The sequence below is a fragment of the Theropithecus gelada genome, chromosome 10 (assembly GCF_003255815.1).
Source record: "Theropithecus gelada isolate Dixy chromosome 10, Tgel_1.0, whole genome shotgun sequence".
Lineage (NCBI taxonomy): Eukaryota > Metazoa > Chordata > Mammalia > Primates > Cercopithecidae > Theropithecus > Theropithecus gelada.
Genome location: NC_037678.1, coordinates 20,347,890 through 20,372,609, shown reverse-complemented (window position 1 = coordinate 20,372,609; position 24,720 = coordinate 20,347,890). Strand labels below are relative to the sequence as shown.

At 38.4% G+C, this 24,720-nt stretch overlaps 1 protein-coding gene across 4 annotated transcripts in view; it reads left to right on the top strand.

Moving 5' to 3' along the window:
* HORMAD2 (HORMA domain containing 2) overlaps positions 1-18,219 on the top strand; it is a 91,269-nt gene extending 73,050 nt beyond the window's left edge. For all 4 annotated transcript variants that reach the window (XM_025399073.1, XM_025399070.1, XM_025399072.1 and 1 more), the window contains one exon: positions 17,194-18,219. In XM_025399073.1, coding sequence (XP_025254858.1) covers positions 17,194-17,298 — 105 coding nt within the window. In that variant the 3' untranslated portion in view covers positions 17,299-18,219. The remainder of the gene's footprint in view (positions 1-17,193) is intronic.
* Positions 18,220-24,720: the final 6,501 nt, after the last annotated feature.

The following is a 24,720-nucleotide window of genomic DNA, read 5'->3' as shown; positions in this document are numbered from 1 at the left end:
AGGTTGATCTCAAACTCCTGAGCTCAAGCAATCTGCCCAATTTGGCCTCCAAAAGTGCTGGGATTACAGGCATGAGCCACCGCGTCTGACCCTGTAGTGGTAAAACTTTAGTCACAAAAATCAGTTTCACATCTCATTTAAAAATTCTTCTATGTGAACTACTGTCATGTTTTTTAAATTGGTGGACATCTGTAGCTTCGCTGAATTAGATAATGCCAGTGAAATGAGAGACAATGGGGAAAAATTAGAAAAGCTCTTCTAAATAAGGCAGAGAGTTTCAACTTTTAATCATCGAATTTTGAAAGCCCTCAGAATAAAAACGTACCATATGCCCTGCCATAATACTGTTCCACTCTGCTCTCTGGCCCGGCTAGATTCGAAATAGCCCTACATTTCTAAGTAAATAGTGTTTAATGTGAAACTGAGAAGTCCTACCACATCATGGAAAATATTTATAGGTTGGAAAATATGTATATTATGTCATACTTCAGGTATATAATCTAGCCATATTCTGTAGCATAGCTTTGCTGCAGTTTGTATTTAACAACTTTGAGTTTTTAAGAAAACATATTTGTATATTCCAAATGTTTGGTTTATCTTTCATAGGAAATATTAGCCAAAAGGAATACCCTGTATTTCAAGTAAAAACTTAGTGATAGGTTAATTTAAAAAGTGTTAGTTGAAAATGGAACGTTTGCCCTATCAGGGTTGCCATGCATGACTGACTGTGCTGATTGTGCACTGCATAATTCCAGGGATACCTAAAACATACACAGAAATGTGAATGGCACCCCCTGGGGTTGAGCAACGCCTGGCAGCCCTGATTTTAAGTAAATAGTAAAGCTTTTGAAAATGCTCTTTTTTTTTTTTTTTTCTGATTCACTACTGAAGACCAGTTGTGAGGTGCAGGAGGGCTTTTATTATTTTTCCTACTTTTTTGTGTATATGCAAGGTCTTTAGTTTTTTCCTCTCCATGTTGGTTCCAAAAGACTTCCTTACTGACTGAGCTTCAGCACACTGCTCTGGCATTCTCCCAGTTCTAAGTTTTCATGAGTCAGGGAAAATGTGTGCACTCTGAAAAGAAGCTTGTCAGACATGCTCAGCCAGCCCAGGGCTAATTTATGAAGTCCCTCTCTCCATTCTTTTCCATCCACATTCTTACAGCCTACGGCTTGTATCTTTATTTAGCCCTGACTTCATCCTACCTGTGTTGGATGTTAGAGTTTGTTGTTTACATATCTGTGTTCCTTACTACCTTGAACTCTACTGCCCACCCCTGCTGTTCTGCTGCCATTGTGCCCTGCCCTTATCACCACCATAGCACTTAGCATGGTGCCTTGAATCTTCTGTTTGCCTGGCCCTCTTCTTTTACCTTTCCATTCTTTGGTTTTCTTTCATTTTCTTTAGTCAGGAGGAAAATACGTATTCTCTACATGGGGAGAATAACTGGAGGAATGGGAAGAAAGCTCACCTCCATAAAAGACCAAGAGTGGCGCTGCAGATAGGTCTGTTACTTGGTCACAACCCTCCATTTCCTCATTTACTCTTACTGTGGCCGGGCCTAGCCCAGATTTAATAAAACAACTTGAAGAGAGTGATATCATGAATTTTATACCAGTTTTAAGTTTTTAGTGATGCAGTTGATTTTGAAATGACAACAGTACAGATGGTTTTTGCAAGGATGTAAAAGAAACTGGTAACAGTGGTTGTCTTTTAGAAGGGGACTTGAATGGTTCTGGGACAGCAGGGAGAGTTTCACTATATACCTGTATATTACCTTTTGAATTGCATATTATGTAAATGTATTAGCCGTTGAAACAGATATATAAAACTAACAAAAATGGAAGCAATTAAATAACTATACTTGAACTAAATTGATGCTGTAGAAAATTCTGTTAATTACAGCAAAGTGTTTGAATATATTTTTTCAAAGCTAGATCAGGAAGAGGAGAGGTATGATTATTCTCATTTTGTGTTAGAAATTTTAAAAATGTTTCATCATTTCCTGGATAAATATGAAACTTAAGTTTAGGTGTGTGCCCCTCATGTAAAACTTATCCTTTCTCTAAACACTCAACTACTTCTCTTTAGGGGTTTTCTATTTCTCTTCAATTGAATTTAGGGTCAATTTAAAGGGAAAATCTGACTTCTTAGTGACTGTATCTTGCAACTCTGCCTCTGCCTTGTATGGAGGAACTTTACTGGGGATGCCAGAGTTCCTAAGTGTAGTCTACTTTGGTCGCTCCTTCCTGCCAGCAAGAGTAAGCAATTATGACCTGAGGTTTAGATATTGCACCAATAGAGATCTTCCCTCTTAGACAATTTTCATATCAAAGTGGTCTTTTTCTGATATTTTATGGGACCTATCTCTATAGTCATTTCTGTACTTACAGTTATGCTATGTTCCTCTCAACACCTGCTAAAGCACTTATAGAGGCTCATGTTCAAGCAAATGACCTACATAGCAAGTCTGTGAGAAGCAGGGTATTGCATTTCCAATTCTGTATCTATTATCTGTTCATCTCTTTTTTGAAGAATCAGCAAACGTATGTCAAACTTTAGTACATCTAATGACACCATCATGTCATTGCCTGTAAATTTCCTCTATTCATGCCACAAACCAAGAAACAACTTTTTCATTTTTATAATTACTTCAAGTATGCGCTTGAGCGTGTTCATGTATTTAATGTATCCACCTTTAACTACCACAGAATTCATAATTATTTACTCAGGCATTTGAAAGTAAGAAAGTAACTGACATTTTTCTATTGAAAAGCATTTAATAATATTTTAGAATATTTTATAATTTTTAAAAGCCAAATAAACATTATTTTATAAAATGTTCTTTTTTACCGTTGCAAATAAAGCAAGATTGCAAATAAAAAGATTTTTACAATAACATTTTTTATCACTTTGAAATAAAGGGGATAAAAGAGATTGAAGTAATAAACATGTTGATTATTATAACCATGTCAAGTAATAGAAAACACAATTTAAACAATAAACACATTGATATGAAACTTCATATTTTTAATTTAAGTTTGATTATATTGAATACAATTTACACATGAATACATTCTCATAGATAGTTCAAAAACTGCCAATGAGGATATTCCATACCTTTTCCTTTACATTTAAAATACACACACAGGGTGGGCATGGTGGCTCACATCTGTAGTCCCAGCACTTTGGGAGGTTGGCGTGGGCCAATAACTTGAGTCCAGCAGTTTGAGACCAGCGTGGGCAATACGGTGAAAGCCTGTCTCTACCAAAAATACAAAAATTAGCTGGGCATGGTGGTGTGTGCCTGTAGTCCCAGGTACTCAGGAAGCTGAGGTGGGAGGATTATCTGAGATGGGGAGGTCAAGGTGACAGTAAGCCATGGATGGCACCACTGCAACCCAGCCTAGATGACAGAGCGAGACCCTGTCTCAAAATACACACACACATACACGATATGTTGTTTAATATGGCAGCCACTAGCCACATGCAGCTATTGAGCACTTGAAATGTGGCTAGTTTGAATTGAGATGCAGGTATAAAATATACGCTGGAGTGTGAGGATGTACTGCAAAAAACGAACATAAAAATATCTCCATAATTTTAATATTCACATATTAAAATGATAGTTTTTAATATATTGGGTTAAATTAAATATTAAATTTTAATTTAATCAGTTTCTTCTTATTTTTTAAAATATGGTTCGAGTTTAAAATTATTTATTTGGTGTGTAGTTGTGTCTTGCATTCTATTTCTATTAGGCAGTACTGTATATAGGTATATATATGCAAACATTTGATTTGTGGACATCTTTTTTTTTTTTTTCTTTTGATACAGAGTCTTGCTCTGTCGCCCAGGCTGGAGTGCAGTGGCGCAATCTCAGCTCGCTGCAACCTCTGCCTCCTGGGTTCAAGCGATTCTCCTGCCTCAGCCTCTAGAGTAGCTGGGATTACAGGCACCCACCATCATGACTGGCTAATTTTTGTATTTTTGTAGAGACAGGGTTTCACCATGTTGGCCAGGCTGGTCCTGACCTCAGGTGATCTGCCCGCCTCTGCCTCCCAAAGTATTGGGATTACAGGCGTGAGCCACCACGCCCGGCGATTTGTGGACATCTTAAAATCACAAATGCAATAATATTGTCCTTTTTTTAAACTTACTTTTTTCACTCAATATACGTCTTATAGATTTTTCCCTATCAGTATACTTAAATGAGCCTCATTCTTTTTAACTGTGGCATAGTAATCCTTAGTATTAAAGTGTTCTAGGTTTATTTCAAGTTTTTGATATTGATGAACATTTAAGTTTTTACTTTTTCTTAGGAACATTGCTTCAGGAATGTCCTTGAACATGACTCTTTGTGCATATATGGAAGCATTTCTCTAGGATAGATACCTAGGGGGCCAGAAGATAATTGAAGTTTTTGATTATCTGGATATAGTCCTGTTCAAAGATTGTATTACCTAAGAAAAGATGCTTATTTTTTATGGTTTCATCATTTTTATAAATCATGTGCTGATTTTCTTTTCTTTTTTTGTTTTTTTTTTTTTTGAGACAAGGTCTCACTCTCTTGCCCAGGCCACAGTGCAGTGGCATGATCTTGGCTCACCTCAACCTCTGCCTCCTGGGTACAAGCAATCTTATGCCACATCAGCCTCCTGAGTAGCTGGGATTACAGGCATGTGCCACCACACCCAGATAATTTTTAAAATTTTTTGTAGAGATGGGGTTTCTCCATGTTGCCCAGGCTGTTCTCAAACCACTGGGCTCAACTAATCTGCCTGCCTCAGCCTCTCAAAGTTCTGGGATTACAGGCATAAACCACCATGCCCGGCCATGTGCTGACTTTTGTTTTTCTTTTTTTTTATTTTTCTTTTTGTGTTGATTTTTTATTGTGGTAAAATATACAGAATATATAAATTGCCATTTTAACAATTTTTAAGGGTACAGTTCAGTGGCATTAAGTGTATTCACATTGTTGTGCAACTGTCACCATTATCCATTTCCAGAAGTTTTTTCATCTTCCCAAACTGAAACTATCCCCATTAAACAATAACTCCTCATCTCCCTCTCCCCATAGCACCTGGCAATCATCATTCTATTTTCTGTCTCTATGAATTTGACTAATCTATATACCTTATACAAGTGGAATTATATAATATTTGCTCTTTTTTGACTGGCTTATTTCACTTAGCATAATGTCCTCAAGGTTCATCCATGTTTGAGCATGTATCAGAATATCCTTCCTTTTAAAGCTTCCTTTTAAAATCTTCCATTGTATGTATATACCATATTTTGTTTATCCATTCATCTATTGATGGACAGGTGGGTTGTTTCTACCTTTTGGCTATTGTGAATAATGCTGCTATGAACATGGGTGTACAAATACTTGTTCAAGTTCCTGCTTTCAGTCTTTTTGGGTATGTACCCAGCAGTGGAATTGCTGGATAATATGGTAATTCTATTTTTAATTTTTTGAAGAATTGCCCTACTATTTTCCATAGCAGCTGCACCATTTAACATTTCTACCAGCAATGCACAAGTGTTCCAATTTCTCCACATCATCCCCAACTTGTTATTTTCTGGGTTTTTTTTAATAATAACTATTATAATGAGTATGAAGTGGTATATCTTTGTGGCTTTAATTTGCATCTCTGATGATAGTGATATTGAGCATCTTTTCATGTGCTTATTGGCTAATTGCATATCTTATTTAGAGAAATGTCTCTTCAAGTCTTTTGCCCATCTTAAACTCAGGATTTTGTTTGTTTTTTTGTTTGTTTGTATTTTAAGAGACAGGGTCTCACTATGTTGCCCAGGCTGGTCTCAAACTCCTGGGCTCAGGCGATCCTCCTGCCTCAGCCTCCTGAATAGCTGCGATTACAAGTGTGAACCACCATACCCACTAAAATCAGTGTTGTTTTGTTGTTGTTGAGTTGTAGGAATGCTTTATATATTTTGGAGATTAATCCGTTATCAGATATATGATTTGCAAATATTTTCTCTCATTCCATGGGTTGCCTCCTTGATAATAGCATTCTTTGATGCACAAAAGTTTAAATTTTGAAGTCCAATTTACCTATTTTTTCTTTTGCCTTTGTTTTTTGTGTCATATCTAAGAAATCCTTGTTAACTCCAATGTTACGAAGATTTTCCTTATATTTTCTTCTAAGGGTTTTATAGTTTTGGCTCTTAAGTTTAGGTCTTTGATCCTTTCTCAGTTAACTTTTGTGTATGATCTAAGATAAAGGTCCAACTTAATTCTTTTGCATATGGATATTCCGTTTTCTTAACAGCATTTGTTGAAAAGACTATCTTTCCTCATTGAATGTTCTTGGCACATTTGTTGAAAATCATTTGACCATATACATGAAGGTTTATTTCTGGGCTCTTTACTCTACTCCATTGGTCTATATGCCTGTCTTTATGCCAGTACCACACTGTTCTGATTACTGTAGGTTTGTAGTAAGCTTTGAAATCAGGACATGTGAGACCTCCAACTTTGTTTTTCTTATTCAAGATTGTTTTGGCCATTTGGAGATCCTTGAGATCCCACATAAATTTTAGAATGGGTTTTTCTATCTCTGCAAAAAATTTTATTGGGATTTTGACAAAGATTGTGTTGAGTCTGTAGATTGCTTTGGGTAGTATTGACATCTTAACCATATTGTCTTTCAATCTATGAATGCAGATGTCTTTCCATGGTCTCATCATTTTATACATTTTTTTTTTACTTTTTAAAAATTATTATTATACTTTAAGTTCTAGGGTACATGTGCACAACGTGCAGGTTTGTTACATATGTATACATGTGCATGTTTGTGTGCTGCACCCATTAACTTGTCATTTACATTAGGTATATCTCCTAATGCTATCCCCATTTTATACATTTTATATTTTACTTAAGAGGGTCTTCCCAATGCTAAAGTTATACGTAATGTTTTCTATATTTTGTTTTACTAGATTTGTAGTTTGGGTTTATACATTTGTTTCCTTAAGTTAGCTGGGATATTTCCCCCAGTATGATAACTTTTTCCCATTTTATTGGTACCACCTGAATAGTCTGCCCTTTCCCTGCTAATTGAAATGCCACCTTTTTCATAAACTAAAGCATAGGCTTGTGTTTAGATTTTCTCTTCTATTTCACTGATCCATATATCTACTCTTGTGATATAATTTTTAATTACCTTGATTTTATAGTAGCTTTTAATATCTGGAAGGGTAACTGTTTCCCCTCATTATTCTTCTTTTTCTTTATTCCCTTTATATTTATTATTATTCTTTTTCTTTATTCTTCATTATTCTTCTTTTTCTTTATTCTCTTTATTATTATTATTCCCCTCATTATTCTTCTTTTTCATTATTCTTTCTTTTTAAGGTTTTCCCACATATTTTCTCTTTCACATGACTATTAGAATCAGCCTAACAAGTTCCAACAGACATATTATTGGAATTTTTATTGAGATTACTTTTATTTGATGAATCAATCTTGGGAAACAACATTTTTATAATAATATGCCTTCGTGTTTTGAGGAAACATTATTTCTAGTATCTATATTCCTATTATCACCATAATCCCTAATAAAATTTCTATTTACTTGTATAATATTCAAGATTATCATGTAGAATAGCTCTGTCCAATAGAACTTCCTGTGATAATAAAAATGTTCTATATCTGTGATGTCAAATAGCCACTCATCACATGTGGCTATTGAGCACCAGAAATGTGGCTAATGCAACTGAGGAAGTAAATTTTAAGTTTTATTTCATTTTGATTAATTTAAATATAAATGGCCACATGTAGCTAATAGCTATCATATTAGACAGTACGGCTTTTGAATGTATGAATAACTGTGTAACTGAACACTTTTGTAAGTAGTAGAGGTAGTGTAGCAAAGAATTATTGATACCTACTGTGTGAAAGACATTGTGTAAAGCATTGCAGAGAGGCAAAAGGCCATAAAATTAATACACATGAATTCCTAAATAAAAATCCAATCCCAGGTATAGGGCAATTTGTTTACAAATATTTATGTTGTCAGAAACATTCAGTTACAAAAATGTAGTGTGGATATTCATTAGAAAGAAAGTTCATGTCAGATTAAAAGAGCAAGAGAGGGTTTGTGGATGAAGTACTGTTAGACATTGGCCTTGAAGGAATTATTCAAAATTTAAAAGAAAGAAAGTAATGGAAGATTTCTGTTTTCTTAAATCTAGAGGAAATAGAGAAGAGGGAAAAGAATGTGGTATGTTTGGAGGATTAGTTCCCTTGGTTGCTGTAATAAATTACAAGTTTGGTGGTTTAAAACAACAAAAATGTATTCTCTCACAATTCTAGAGGCCAGAAGTCCAAAAGCAGTATCAGTGGCCTGAAATCAAGATGTCAGTAGAGCCATACTCCCTCTGGGGCTCTAAGAGAAGTTCTATTCTTTGCCTCATCCAGCTTCTAGTAGCTGCTGGTATTCCTGGTCACAATAGTCTCTGACCCTATTGTCACATTTTCTTCTCTTCTGCCTGTGTTCACATCTCCCACTGCCTCTGTCTTACAAGGATACATATGACTACATTTAGGGTCCACCTGGATAATTAAGAAGAACTCTCCATTTCAAGATCCTTTATTACATCTGTAGAGACGTCCCCCTTTTATATTTTTGCCATGTAAGGTCACATTCACAGGCTCCAGAATTTAGGACATGGACATCTTTTGGGGCCTGTTTTTCAGTGTACCACAAGTATCCAATTTGCCTGGAGCTGGGGATTCCTGTGGCAGTAGGAATTACGATAACTGTCAGTCACTGAATGACTTGCACATGTGAGAGGTTATACCGAGTTCTCTATCTGTGCTATTCCATTTACTCATTACAAGAACACTGTGTAGGCATTAGGAAACAAGGGATGAATCTAAGGTGACTGTTTTCCACCTTTGATGACTGGGAAATGATGATTTACAGAAATTGTAGAGTCATGAGGAAAAATTGGTTACAAAGGAAAAACAATAAATTTGACTTTGGTTTTGTTTAGTTTGAAGTCCCAATAGGCTGTGCCCAAGGAAAGATCAACCCCAAATAGAAGCTTAAGGATGCTACAAAGAATTCTTATAGACCATTCTATAATTTCTTACCTTGTTTTCCCCTTTGGGTTGAAGAAACAAATTTTAAGGAGCACTAAACTTGAAATCAGGAGACCTGGGTTCAAAACTTGCACTTACTAAATGTGTGAACTGGATAAGTCATTTCACTTCTCTGAGCTTCAGTTTCTACATCTGTACAAGAAGAATAAACGCTCCCCCTCCCATCACACACAGTTATTGTGAAGAATAAATGACATAACATATAGAATTTTTTAGTATATAATATGTTGTAAGCATTCAAATGTTTAATTTGAAGGTATTATGTCTTAAAGCTATCTGGATCCTAAGTAAAAGTCTACATTATTTTTACAAATCTATGATCAACTGCTTTTCCCATTGTCCAAATGACCATTTTATACTTTTACCACTTAAGTGTTTTAAGTGCCACCCAACACCAATTTACTCCCTTTCTAGGCAGATGACCTAAACTCTACTTCATAGAAATAATTAAGGCCATGAAACATAAATCATTCAACATTTTGCTCTCATATTTAAATGTTTACCTATATCGGTATCCACTTTACCTCATTCCTTTGGACCTCAGAAGAAGTAATATTCTTTCTTTTGTCCAAGTGAATACTTCTTTTGATATATGCCCTTGATGCAATTTCCTTCATCCTTAGCTCCAGATCACATAGTCAATGCCTGGTGAACATCTTCATTTGGATATCTCATTCCAACTCGGAATCTTGAAAACAGAGTCAGTTGTTTCTTCATCCATCCTTCTTACCATGTTCCTACCTCCTACTCCCTCAACTTCTATTTCCCATCTTGGTCACTGGCATTACCAGAAACTTGGGTAATTTTTGTCATGTTTTACTCCTTTCTTTCCTTTCCTATACCTGTGCTTATTCCAATTAATGATCAAGTCATGGTAGGGCTCAGGTTCAGGCATTCATTCTGTCTCTGCTGAGCCCTTTATCCTTTTAATGTTCTCCCTCTGACTTTACTGTGGCTTTTGGTCTTGCTCAGATCATTCCTTTTCTGAAGTAGCCTCATTGCTTCTCATCTTACTCCTCTTCAATCCACCCTTCACACTGCTGCCATAGGGATCTTTCTAAAACAGACCTACTCTTGGAACCCTTCAGGGTATTCCATTACAAACTCCCATTACAAAGTCCAAACTTTAAAGAATGACATTGTCTGACCTAGCCCACCATTCCCACACCCTTCCTGTTAGCCCCATTGAACTATACCCAATTCCCCAGAGGTATCCTGCTTTATATCCCTGTACCTGTACTCCTTCTGTCTAAAATATGTTATTTGCAACCCCATTTCCTAATGCTGTTTGCCTGGTGAATGTCTGCTCATCTTGCATTACTTAGTTCAAGCTTCATATCCCCTTTGAAGCCTTGCCAGGCCTCCTCAGAAAGAACTGATAAGATCTTTTTGGAACCCCTGCTGTACCCTATACATGACTCTGTCATTTCCTCTGTAACCTGTTTGTTTCCCTGTACCAGGCCTTCTTTGAGGACATGAAGTGTCTTGATCAGCTTTGTATCTTTAGTGTTTAACACAATGTCTGGCACAGAGAAGGTGCTCAAAAAACATTTGTCAAATAAATGAATTAATTATAAAACTTTTAAAGTCATATGATACCTTAGAGAAGGGGGTAAGGGAGAACTTACGTAATAACTTTTGAAGATAAATGGAAATATCTGATTATGAGCCTAAGAAGAATACACATTTACCTCCTAAATAGAGATAGTCATGGTCCAGAACTCTGGTCACAAACTACAGAAGATAAGAAATTAATTGAATGGGCAAACCCCTCACAAGTCCCAGTAAAACATGAGACATTTCCCAGTGTGCTCTTGATGTGATTTCCTCCATCCTTAGATCCAGCTCACATAGTCAATGCCTGGTGAACATCTTCATTTGGGTATCTCACATCCAGTTCAGAATCTTATAAACAGAGTCAATTATTTCTCCATCTATCTTCCCCATCATGCTCCCGCTTCCCACTCCATCAACTTCTTCTATTTGTAACCTTGGTCAATGGCGTTACCATAAACTTGGATAATTCTTGTCATGTTTTACTCCTTTCTTTCCTTTACTGTACCAACATATCAAGAAAGCTTACAGCTCCACTGGTGTTGAAGGTAAGTATTCTCTCAAAGCATTTGCTTTCTTACTGCTTATTCATCACAATGTTAGCATAAACTGCATTTATATTAACGGCATTTATTTTATAATTACTGTTGATCTCCCTTTCATTGTGCCAAAAATACAAATGTTAAGTGAATCAAAACATCAGTGATATAACTTACTTTTAGGGACATAGATCCTTTGAACCATAGAAGTCTTTGATCTGGAAACTGCCAAATCCAAAGATTCTAGACATAAACTTAACTACAAATTTATACTGGTGAGGACTGGTTTTCTCAAGAGAAAACATTTTGCCAGATCTTACTTGAAAAATAATTTTGAAGTGAGCAAAATTCACTACACTCACCCCAGGCACAAAACCTCATTATATTTCCTGGCTGCCTGGGGCTGCCCTCTCCCTTGGTTCCCCGTGCAGGTCTACCTCCTCACACAAAACAAGTACTGTGCCCTGAACTGCCCTTTCTGTGTCACAACATATCTGTCCTTTTTCCAAAGCCTGTGAGGTTCTGCTTTTGGTAGGCTGACACTTGGAGACCACTTGGTAAATTTACTTACACTAATATCATATTGAGTAAAAATTTCAGGGGAATTTGCATTTTTAACAGGAGTATGTTGAATGCATAATACCTAACCCTGAGAGTCAATCTAATAAAGGGACATTTCCCACCATCTCATGTATTTTCCATGTCTTTTCACATTTCATTGTCTTTAAACATATTGAACTTTCTGCCTAGAATAACCTCCCCCTGCTCCCACCACCATTTCCAGTCTGGTGAACTGCTGCTCTTCCTTCAATACTCAGCTCAATGTCTCTCTTCTAAGGAGCCTTCTCTAAATTCCCAAGCCTGAGTTGGTCACTCCCTCTTGACTTCTATAAAACTTTGTGTACTTGTCTCAATTTCTTTAATCTTTTATTCGCTCTTCACATGACTTCAAAGTGACTTCCACCCTCACCAATCCAATGCACTCAGTAAACCCCATGTGGTGAAATCAAGTGGACATATTTGAGTCCTCATCTTCCTTGCCCTCTCAGCAACACCTGCCACTGTTGACTACCATCTTTTAATTTTTCCACTCCCTCTCCTTAAAACCCCCTTCCCCTGGCTTTCTCAACATTACAGTCTGCTAATCTTCTTTTATCTCTCTCTTTCTCAGTCTCCTTTGTTGGCTCATCCTCTAACTAATCTCTAGATGTTGGATTTCCTTAGGCTATGTCCTGATCTCTTTCCCTTCCCACACTCTGATCTTTCAATAAGCAAACTCTCCCACACCCATGGCATTAATTATCCTCCTTATGCTTATGACTTTCAAATTTACATCTCCAACCCAGACCTCTTTCCTGAACTTCAGACTTCTACGTATAGCTACCAATTCAACGTGTCCACGTGGAGGTTTTGTAGGCACTCCAAACTCAACAGGTTCAAAACTCCCATTCTTCTCAACCTGAGAGAACAGCACCTCCATCCATGCAGTTAACCAAACTAGAAACAGGGAAGTTATTATTGACCCATCTATCTCTCTCTTACCATGATATCCAACTGGCCATCCTTCTGAGTCCACCTCCCAAATATATCTCTCAATTTTAACTTTTCTCCATCTCCACTGCCATGCAAGTTACCATCTGTGTACCACTATAACAGACTGTATCTGCTTGATGTCTCCAATACATTTCTACCCTGCAAGCAGAGTGCTCTTTGAAAATTCATTCATCAGAAAGTATTTACTGAGCTTTTACTATGTCAAGGCACTTGCTAGATATTAGTGATACAAATGTAACCAACACATGCATGTTCCTAATCTCCTAGAACTCCACATAGTTCTATGATTGGGCGACCTAACTTATTTGGGATGGAAAGAGTTTCTCTGAGGAAATATTTTTTTTTATCTGAGATCTGAAGAATGAGTAGGAATCAACTGGCAAAAAGGGAGGGCAGTGGAGGGTAAAGAACATTTTAGGCAGAAGGAACATCATGTGCAAAGGTTTGGAATCAAGAGGAAGCAAGGTATGAGAAGCAAGGTATGAGGCTAGGCAAAGCCAGGGCCTGAGGAGTCATAACTCTAACTGGGAAGTACTCAGGGGGTCTAGTAGCCCCTCAAACAGCCTGCCAAAGTAGATTAGTGAGTGGAGGTGTGAGCATTTTTCTGAGGGGAGAGTGCATAGCTTTCATCAGGGTCTGTGACACTTTCCCTCCCCCTGAAAATGTAAAGAACTATGTCTGGGGTATGAAAGGCCATTTTTGGACTTTGTCCTAAAAGCAATGGATGCCATTGGAAAGTAACATGGCCAGATTGTAAAATTCATGGGCAGGAATTTTTATCTCTTTTGTTCTCTGATATGTCCCAAACACCTAGAAGAGTGCTATGCACATAGCTGACACTTAATAAATAACTGCTGAATGAATTGCCGAATGTCAATTTTGGCATTACATTGTATTGCATTATATTGTAATTGTGTACTTAATGTCTCTCCTTTACAAGGCTCAATTCTGGGAAACCATCTATGTCTCATTGATCTTTGTATTACTAGAGACATGTTTTTAGTGCCCAGCTCATCACCTGGCTTAAAATCAGTTTCATTTATGTGTTCATTCATTCAGCCAATAATTAAAGAGCTCTACCAGATGCCAGGAACTGAGAATACAAAGATGATGCAAATATTGGGGCTGGGCGCAGTGGCTTATGCCTGTAATCCCAGCACTTTGGGAGGCCAAGGCATGCGAATCACCTGAGGTCAGGAGTTTGAGACTAGCCTGTCCAATATGGTAAAATCCTGTCTCTAATAAAAATACAAAAATAGCTGGGCATGGTGGTGGGTGGCTGTAATCCCAGCTACTTGGGAGGCTGAGGCATGAAAATTGCTTGAACCTGGGAGATGCAGGTTGCAGTGAGCTGAGATTGCACCACTATACTGTAGCCTGAGTGACAGAGTAAGACTCCATTTCAAAAAGGGAAAAAAAAAAAAAATGGCACTAACCTCAAGGAGTTTACACTCTGGATGGGAAGACTACTAAGTAGGCCTGATAATACTGCATAGTAAATGCTACAAAAGGGGTAAGAAAAGAACACAGCCGTGGGGGTGTCAGGGAAGCCCAGCAGGCAGAAGAAACTATGGACCTGCCCCTGGGCCAAATGAGGAAGAGAGGAGCAAAGCATGGGTGTGGGTATTAAAGGTAAAGTCCAGAGTGGGGCAAGCAGGGCCCATTAGAACTGCAAGTGGTTAAGTGTGGGGGAAGATGGAGCTGCAGAAATAGGCCAAGGCCATAAAGCACCTAGACTTTATTCTGAGGTCCATGGGAAGGTATTAATGGATGATTGATGAAGCAGAAGAGCGATGTGGTCAGATCTGCATATGAGACAACTTGTGCTCCAGAGTGGAGAATGGACTGGAGAAGCAGTCATAGTGGGAGTAGGGACCAGTGATTGGGAGAGATGATGTTTGCCTGCACTAAAGAAGTAATGGGAATAGAGGACAATGGATGGATTTGAGAGCTATTAAGGAGGTAGGATCAAAAGGAATTAGTGATTAATTAGATGCTAGCATGAGAATGATGGAGTACTCATGGATGATTCTGTGATTTTTAACTTGGACACCTTGGGTGAGTGAGAACAAAGATTGGGAACAGGCTTAGAGAAGCAGATGATGAATTCCAATTTGGACAGACTGCACTTGAGTTTTCTTTGGAATACCCATGTAGAGACTCTTAGTTGGCAGTTGGATACACACATAGATCTGAAGTTCAGAAGGAAGATCTAGGCTGTAAACAAAAATGTGGGGGTCTTTGCTTTTGATTGGTAATTGATTCCTAAAAGCGGATGAGATCACTCAGGGAGGGTGTGGAGAATAAGGAGAAAGACAGCCAAAGACAGAACCTTGGGAGAACATTCAAGTAACAAGCATTTTTAAAGGGAGTGAATAAAGGAATAAGTGATTAAAAAGAGTCATTTAGAAGAAGGGATCCCTTCTAGAACTTCCCAAATACTGCTACTAAATCAGCTGGCTATCCTATTTGTGCTTAAGGCAAAGCCTACTTTTTGGCTTCCCAAATGGAGAATATGTTACTAAACCAAAGATGGAAAGTAGGGCAACATCATATCCAGAAAGCATATCTTCAGGGCTTTTTTCAGATACATATGTGGATACTCTACTCCTGAGGCTCTATTGGTAAACAGATCATAGTAGCCTCTTGTTAATCTGCATCAAGAAATACTTAATAATTAAAAGAGAAACACTTATAAGCTGTATGTTTAAAATATAATATGAAATGTATTAGAAGTCATTTGATGATCATCTGATGTTCAGATCATCCAGATAATCTTTCTAGCCTGCCTGATTACTGGCCCTTTGCTTGACTTGTTGGTTTTGGCGTCAAGTACACAAACTCAGCCAGTTGGAATACACCTGAAAAATGTTTCTCAAATGTTCCTTTGTGTGGATAAATTTGTTGGTTTATGTAGTTTGTATATATTATTTGTCTATGTTAAGAAGTGTCCCCTGGCTGATAACATACTTGTTTTTCAGCCCACTAATTTTCTATAAACCATTGAGAGTTCAATATTACCTTGAAATATTGAAGATATTTTGACTCACTGCAATAAAATTACAGTTCTGCAACTCATAATTAAACTTTGATTTATTTGAACAATGGAAGAAAAAGAGAACAAAACTATTAAACCATCAGGTCAACTGGTCAGTTGAGAATTTGTCCACTCATCTTCTCTTCTTTCATGTGTACCCAGATTTGATAGAGGTGAGGATAGCTTGGTTTGAATGGAAAGCATGGCCAAGCAACATATCTAGCTAACTTTTCCCAGATACTTTTTCCTACAGTCAAACCATAACAAATTCATCTCCTAGATAACAACTTAGTTTTTGTACTTTGAGTTTTTATGTTGCTATTTCCTTTCCTTTAGAGCAGGCCATTTCAAATTTTTACATGTAAGTAAACGAGTTATTTGACTGGCTGCTCTATATATTTTCTCAGAGTTTGCATAGCTACTGTCTTAGTATAAGCCAAAAGGAATTTGTGGTTTCTGAGATCAGAAATTCAACTGCTTTATAAAACTAAAGGATGAATTAGTGCTTAAGTTAGCCATTTTGATACCCAATCTTTGTTCCTAAATGGCACTTAAATGTTTTATTGGCACTTCCACTGTTTTGTTATAATAACATATCAGTAATAATAACATGCCTCTCCTACAAAGGACAAAAGGGGTAATTTTGGAACCTCTACTATATATTCTCACAAGTGAAAAACATAGGACATGGAAAAACCTTTCCTCCCATCTAGTGGCTGGAAAATATATAAATGTCCTCTATGTGTTTCTTGGAATTCCACGCATTAGGGATTGTTTGGCAAATTATAATATATCTAATTGTTCACCTGGTTAAGCAAAAATAAGTTCTAAAATCTTTACCAAAGCCAAACTCAATGGCAAAATATATATCTATAATGTTTCACTGACCAACTTCCCTTTCATCACTAACATACTCCTCAGTAGAAAGGTTATGTTTCTTCTTAATTCATTATTCTGAACATACGATAGAAAAGACAAGGCAGTATGTCTCTGCTACCTGAAATTGGGACTTAAATTACATTTGCCTCTAAAGCAGTCAGTGCCCCAGATCTCTCCTAAACCTTAATTGCTTCTTGTTGGCCCCACACCTTAACAAGCCTTCTCTCAAGGCTTGGATGTGTTGAATTCACTAGAGAGAGCCAAGAAACTGTCTCAGGAACTGGCTGCCTCCAAGGGACCTCAGCTCCTGAAACTTGGAATACCAGACTCTGATACTGGCAGCAGGGCCTCTGTGCAGGGCCAAACCAGCCCACAGGAAAGCAGGTTTGGATCCGTTATGCAGCTTTAGGGATTAATGCTTGGTCTACCTGTCTTATATATGCCTTGTGCAGATGTCAAAATCTCTGCTGAATTGTGCCTCTCTCTGGTAATTCCCACAGATTCAAAGAATGAATTTTGTGTGCAGTCAGCAAAGTTCTGAGTACTCCAGGAAGAAGAGGAAGGTCAGTGAACCAGTGAAGGTCTTCATCCCTAACAGAAAATGAAAGCTAAATACTCTTTCTACATTTATTTTAAATTAAGTTTATTTTGTAAAAACATGCATAAACTGTCTTAGCAGGAAAGTAAATTCCTGTTACCAAAACCTTTTTCTAAATTGTTTGCTCAATTTTTTTGTCGGTTAGTAAGTGCTAAATTACTGGCCAGGTAGGACATGAGTCCACTTTGCCACAAGGAAAGAACGTCAATAGGGCTGCCTCTGGATAGCATTACTTCAAAGCTGGGTTAGAGATGAGGCACCTTTTATGTTATATTTGTAAAAGAACCACAGCAGTTATTTTGGAAAGAAGCTGTTGTTCTCAAAGGAAAGAAGGATTTTTTTTTTTTTTTTTTTGCATAATTAAACTCTTCAGGTATTTAGGCTACTGTGAAATGTTTTGACTTGTTGTAACCTGTATACTGGAATCCCTTTCTAGCTGTACTAAAAATTCCCACAGAGTTGCATAGGATGCATGTGGAGGTGCTTAACCAGGTGTGATTTATGTGTTAACCTCAGTCACAAGGTTGATCAGCTAATTGTGGGACCAAAATGTGCCCTCCCTCAACTATGGCCCCAGGCCCTGTTCTGTTAGCCAATCTGAAACAGGGAACATGCTGCAATTTGGGAGCCTGGCTCTCTTCTTAAGACCTATATTGAATATTTCCCAACAAGCACTTCAGTTTATCAGTCTGCAACCTGCAAATGATGCTATTAGTTCCCTCCTTATCCTGGAAGAATTTGGATAGACTTAATTGATGATTAGTATGAACTCAACAATAAATGACTTAAAGTGTTATTTCTATTATTTATATAACATGAGATTTAGTAACTTATAAAATGAGGTTTAGTAATTTAATTTAAAAGGATAGGACCAATAAGTTAAATGTTAAGTGTGTGACTTATGGTTAAATAAAATGAAAATACAAGATTTTTTTTTTTTTTTTTTGCTCATCTTTTTTCACACAGAAAGGAAAAGTTTATTTGCTACCATCAGTATTTCTCTAAATGTAAAGTGTAGTGAGAACATCAATAACTGGAGTGCTTGTTAAAATATGGATTACTAGGCCTGCCTCATTTCTACTAAATCAAACTCTCAGGTTCAGGCGCTGTGGAAAACTCTCCAGATTCTAACACACACACACACACACACACACACACAATGGAGAACCAGTGACCTCTGACCCAGACTAAGGTAAATCTCTGTAGGAAAATCCCAGGGAGCCTGCCTGTTCAGCACTGCCCCTTGCCATATGCCAGACTCTCAGCCATTCCTGACTAACTAGGGCAGCCTACCAAACTAGGGTCTTAAATTGGACTGTAGCACTGGGGCCTGCCAGCGAGGAGGAGCATTTCCCCCTTCTTTTAGTGTATTAAGTGGACTCATGAAAACCTGCTCTACCACTAAAAGAAGGAGGGGAAAGGTATTGGATTTATTATATCCTTGATAGAATTGTAGACTGAGTCACTATCATTTCTTTTAAGAGAATCACATAAAGAGATTAGCTGTCTAGTAGAGGAATTAGGTTTATGTCTCTCCAGAGAGAAGGTCTAAGAACAAATTGATAAAGGCTACAGGAGATCAATTTATAAGGAGGAGCTTTTTTTTTTTTTTTTTCCCCGGCATGATCTCAGCTCACTGCAACATTGACCTCCCAGGCTCAAGTGATCCTCCCACCTCAGCCTCTGGACTGGCTGGGACTACAAGCATGTGCCACCATGCCTGGCTTATTTTTGTATCTTTTGTAGACATGGGGTTTTGTCATGTTGCCCAGGCTGGTCTCAAACTCTTGACTTCAAGTAATCCACCCACCTCAGCCTCCCAAAGTGCTAGGATTACAGGCATGGACCACCACACCCAGCCCAAGAGGAGCTTTTTAACTCTACAGTTGTCAGTTGTCAAAATTTTGAAATGGGCTACCTTGTGAATTAGTGGGCTTGTCTTCACTGCAGGTATTTGAACACAGAGGAGCTTCACAAAAACTCTATAAACGACTCTCAAAGCAAATTAGCACTACTGAGTAGTTAATCTGGATTTCAAAAGGAACTATTTTGCTTCAAGGGGAATTGAGCTCATAATCTATATTTGTGATTATCGTAAACTTAGCCTAAGGTTGACAGATCCTTTAAATCAAAGTCTCAAATCTGAATCTATCTACAAAATTTCTATAGTGATTTTATTATCTCTATTAACACCTCTTTCCCCATCTGAACAGTCTTTCTCACTGCCAGTAGGTGGACTGTGTGTTTCTGAGGCAGTGTGTATGTGAGACAATAGAGAAGTTTCTGGGCCTGTGCCCTTGGCTGGGCACACAGGGAAGGAGATCTGTTATCAAGAGAATCTGAGAACTGTGAAAACGTGAACTATCTGATTTTACACAGCAGAGCTCAAATATGCAACCAGCTATCAATATTGGAGTATATTCAGTTCTATCTACTGAATGATTTATTAGAAGGAAAGAAATATTTTTTCTAGTCTATTCATTTTGGTTCTTAATTGTAATGGGATGAATAAACACAAGTGCATCAAGGAGCTGACACTTTAGTGAAAAGAATGAAAACAGGCCCCATGCTGGGATGCCTGAGCTGTTCTAGACCGGTCATTCCCTCACCCTGACTGTGCTTGGTTCATCAGTGTGATCACAAAGATTAGATGATGATAGTTGGAAACTGGGACATTATTAAATAAAAAGTTATGCAGGGGAAATTTGAATTTGGCTGTTTGGGGTTTTTCTGTCTTTACAGAAATTTGGTCTAGCTGGAAAGACATGGGTTAGGCTCATGATTGCCGCCAGCCTTTGAAGCCAGGCAGTGAAACCACACCTTCATTTCCCCTCTTGCAGGTCCCTCTGCTGTCTGGGTTCTTTCATTCTCCAGCTCACCTCTTCCAGGAAGAGGCTGGAAATGTTCATCAGTGTCAAAGTTGCTTTCACATGAGTTCAGAGTTGTGTGTGTGTTCTTAAAATTCCACTAACCATTACAGCCAACTTTAATGTATCTTAAAATTGTCAATTTATGGTTTCAAACTCAACAGTATTGGATATTTAGGGACTTCCACAGAATCTTATATTGAAATAATTCTCAGTTGTAATCATCATCATTTAGAAAGAGGTCCCAAATAATAAAATGAAACTGAACACACTGTGCATGTAAGACTTAAGTCAAGATCTGCTACAATGTAGGATTCTAGATTCTGTACAAGTGAGAAAATGCCTAAATGTATTCTCTTTAGATATTTTTAGTTTGTTTAAAGGAAAAAAAGGTAATATTTTCAGTGTGACTGTGTGATTTGTGTACTGAGGTCATGGCTGAGACTTGATATAAAATTTCCAGTTTTGATAGAGGAGGAGGACACCATTGTTTTGGTTAGAAAGAAAAAAGCTTTTATTAATGGGCCCTTGGGTTATCCATTGGTGAAGTCGAGTTCCTATTTAGAAATGGCAAGACTTGAGGTACTAAGGAGCTAATCTGCTCATATAATATCCCCTTGGGTGCACAATATCTCTGCAATTAAAGTTTCACCGTCTGGGAGGAGCAAACTCAGTCTTATAGTAGATGGTGGCTCACAGGTACCACTGGCTATGTGCAGGGCTGGCGTAAACTATTCCCTTGCAACCTGGCTGGAAGTTGCACATGAGATTTGCTCAATACAGGATGTTGAGAAAGGGATTGGCCAGCGTTTCTGGTAATAGGCTGATTTACTCAGCTTCAGGGCTTTTTCCTGTGTTATAATTCCATCATGTTACCCCAGAGCCTTTAGTAGTAAAGTCTCATTAAACTTTTATTTTATTTTGAGACAGTCTCACTCTGTCACCCAACCTGGAGTATAGTGGTGCGATCATGGCTCACTACAGCCTTGACCTCCCAGGTTCAAGTGATCCTCCCATCTCAGCCTCCCAAGTAGCTAGAACTACAGGTACATGCTACCATGCCCAGATAATTTTTGTGTTTTTAGTAGAGATGAGGTTTCACCGTGTTGCCCAGGCTGGTCTCAAACTCCTGGGCTCAAGCAATCTGCCCGCCTCAGTTTCCCAGAGTGCTGAGATTACAGGTGTGAGCCACCATGCCCAGGCTCATTAAACATTTTAGTCTGGACTTACCTGTGCCATGGTGTTCAGCAGTGCATGAGTTTTTCCATGGCAGGAGTAGAGAGGCAGACTGCTTGAGATAGCCAGAAACATCTATGGGGCACTAGTAGAGCATTCCCTGGGGTCTCAGACACTTAGAAACCTGGGATAAGTGTGAATTTTAAGGGGTTGTTTGGGTATTTCAGGACTCCTGAAGGCTGATGAAGTCTGGAGCATCGAGGTTCCATATGGGTAATTATCAATTGGCTCTAGGGTAAGCAAGCAAAGTTAGTTTTTCATCTTCCTTTTAGCAAGGTAGAAAAGAAAAAGCCTAGGCTGCTAAATTCAAAAGTTCTCATTTTCTAGATAAAATATTTCATCTCTCTAGCCCCCAGTTCACTCAATCTGTAAAATCTGAATAATAATTACACCTATTTCATAATTTTGTGAGATTTAAGCAAGGGGATTCAAGCCCTGCACACATATAGTCACACTACTCAACAGATGTTCATCATGATGACTGCTTTTTAACTCTTAGCATGTCCACTTTGTCTCCAGGAACTTAGGATTCCTTCTTTCTTCCCCTTCCCTTCCCTTCTTCCCTTCTTCCCTTTCCTTCCCTTCCCTTCTTCCCTTTCTCCCTTCCTCCCTTCCCTTCTTCCCCCTTCTTCCCTTCCTCCCTTCCCTACCTCCCTTCCCTTCTTCCCTTCCCTTCTTTCCTTCCCTTTCCCTTCCCTTCCTTTCCCTTTCCCTTCTCTTCTCTTCCCTTCTCTTCCCTCTCCTCTCCTCTCCTCTCCCCTCCCCTCCTCTCCCCTCCTTCTCTTCTCTTCTCTTCTCTTCTCTTCTCTTCTCTTCTCTTCTCTTCTCTTCTCTTCTCTTCTCTTCTCTTCTCTTCTCTTCTCTTCTCTTCTCTTCTCTTCTCTTCTCTTCTCTTCTCTTCTCTTCTCTTCTCTTCTCTTCTCTTCTCTTCTCTTCTCTTCTCTTCTCTTCTCTTCTCTTCTCTTCTCTTCTCTTCTCTTCTCTTCTCTTCTCTTCTCTTCTCTTCTCTTCTCTTCTCTTCTCTTCTCTTCTCTTCTCTTCTCTTCTCTTCTCTTCTCTTCTCTTCTCTTCTCTTCTCTTCTCTTCTCTTCTCTTCTCTTCTCTTCTCTTCTCTTCTCTTCTCTTCTCTTCTCTTCTCTTCTCTTCTCTTCTCTTCTCTTCTCTTCTCTTCTCTTCTCTTCTCTTCTCTTCTCTTCTCTTCTCTTCTCTTCTCTTCTCTTCTCTTCTCTTCTCTTCTCTTCTCTTCTCTTCTCTTTTTGACAAGGTTTCATTCTATCACCCAGGCTGGAGTGCAGTGGAACAATCTCGGCTCATTGCAGCCTCAACTTCCCAGGCTCAAGCAATCCTCCCACCTCAGCCTCCTCCTAAATAGCTGGGACTACACACATGTGCTATTACGCTTGGCTAATTTTTGTGTTTTTTTTGTAGAGATGGAGTTTTGCCATGTTGCCCAGGCTGGTCTTGAACTCCTGGGCTCAAGCTATCTGCCCACCAAAAGTGCTGGGATTACAGGTGTGAGCCACTGCACCTGGCCTCAGGAGTTTGGGATTTCTATGCAGCTTTTTGCCTACCCAGAGCTCCTACATCAACATCTTGTCCAAGCCTAGGGCCAGCACTTGAACCATGCTTCCAATTGCCTCTGTTCTCAGAACGTTGCCCACTCCTTTCCCTAAACTGAAACTCCCTTTCCCTCAAGATAGTCCAATGGGAAAGAAGCATCAGATAAAGCTTAATATGCTGCCCTCCCACATTTGCATTTTAAAATAGAAGCTTGTTAATTAAAAAAATGAATCTCACCTAGGGATTGTGATATGAGAACAGACTGAATAAACAAGGAAGAAGAAAGTTTAAAGGGAACTTTGTAGCTGTCTTTAAATTTATGAAAGGTTGTCATAAAATGCAGGTAACCACAGACACATTCTGTGTTGTTCCAAAGCATAGAACATAGACCCAATGGGAAGACATCCCAGGGATGCAGATTTGGCCTCAACCTATTAAAGAATTTTTACCCCATGCTCTAGCAAATTGCCTGGCACATGGAAGACAATCAACATTTGACTGTTTTTGTTAGCAATTAGAACTGTCAGATGGTGACTGCTTCTGGCTGTAATGAGTTCCTTATCACCAGAAGTGTTCAAGACTAGTTGTCCAAGATATTGTCCATTTGGATAAGAATCGAACAAACTGAATACTGTAGTCTCTTCCAGCTATAAAACTCAGTGACAGTTCTACAAATAGTTGAATTTCAACAGAGATTTTAGAGCAAAGGAACATTTTATCAATCCTTTTTCCAAAAGGCAGGGTTCTAGAGTTAGACATCATCTGGGTTCAAACCCTGGTCATCCTGCTTACTAGCTGTGTGACTCTACAATTTTAATGTTTTACTTGCTATCTGTGTACATCAACTTCCTTATCTGTGAAATGGGGGCAATAGTATTATCTTTCTCACAGAGCTATTGTGAGAGCTCAATGAGTTAATACAGGGAAAGCACTTAGAAGAATATCTGGCACATAGAAAGTTAATGTTCGATAAACATTAGTTATGAGGTATCATCTGATACCCTTGCCACTTCTACAGCTTTTTAAGTCTTTTCAGTATGTGGAGGGAGGTCCTTTGTAGCATAGTTGACCGTGACCTTGTTTTTTCCTAAATCAGATGCCAGCCATGGCCACTGTGATTAACCAGTGGACTTTCTATCTTCTAAAAGCAAGCTTTAAAGCTAAACAAGCAGACAGGGCTGGTGACGTGCAGTTTATGAAGGATCTGCCAATGAAACACAATCATGGCTGTGGACACCCTAACCCTGCTATGTGCCTGACAAGTGACAGATAACCAGTAAATATTTGTTGAATGAGCTGGGTGCGGTGGTGTGTGTCTGTTGTCCCAGCTACTCAGGAGGCTGAGGCAGGAGGATCGCTTGAGCCCAAGAGTCTGAGACCAGCCTGGGTAACACAGCAAGACTCTATCTCTAAAAAATAAAAAAATTAAAAAAAAAATAAAGTATTCGTTGAATGAATAAATTAACTCGGTAGGGTTTTATTATTTCCTACATTTTATTTATTTATTTTTGATTAGGTAATACATTCACATGATTTAAAATTCAAAAAGAACAAAAGGATATATAAAGAAAAACCTCCCTGCCACCCAAGTCCCTCAGCCATCCAGTTCCCTTCCCCATAGGGAGCTAACATAACCACTTTCTCATATGTCTTTCCAGAGCTATTTTAGGCATAAACAAGCAAACATACTTGCTTATGCACATTTATTTCTTTCCCTCCCTTTTAAACAAATGGCTCATATACTGTTCTAGGTATGATTGTTGAAG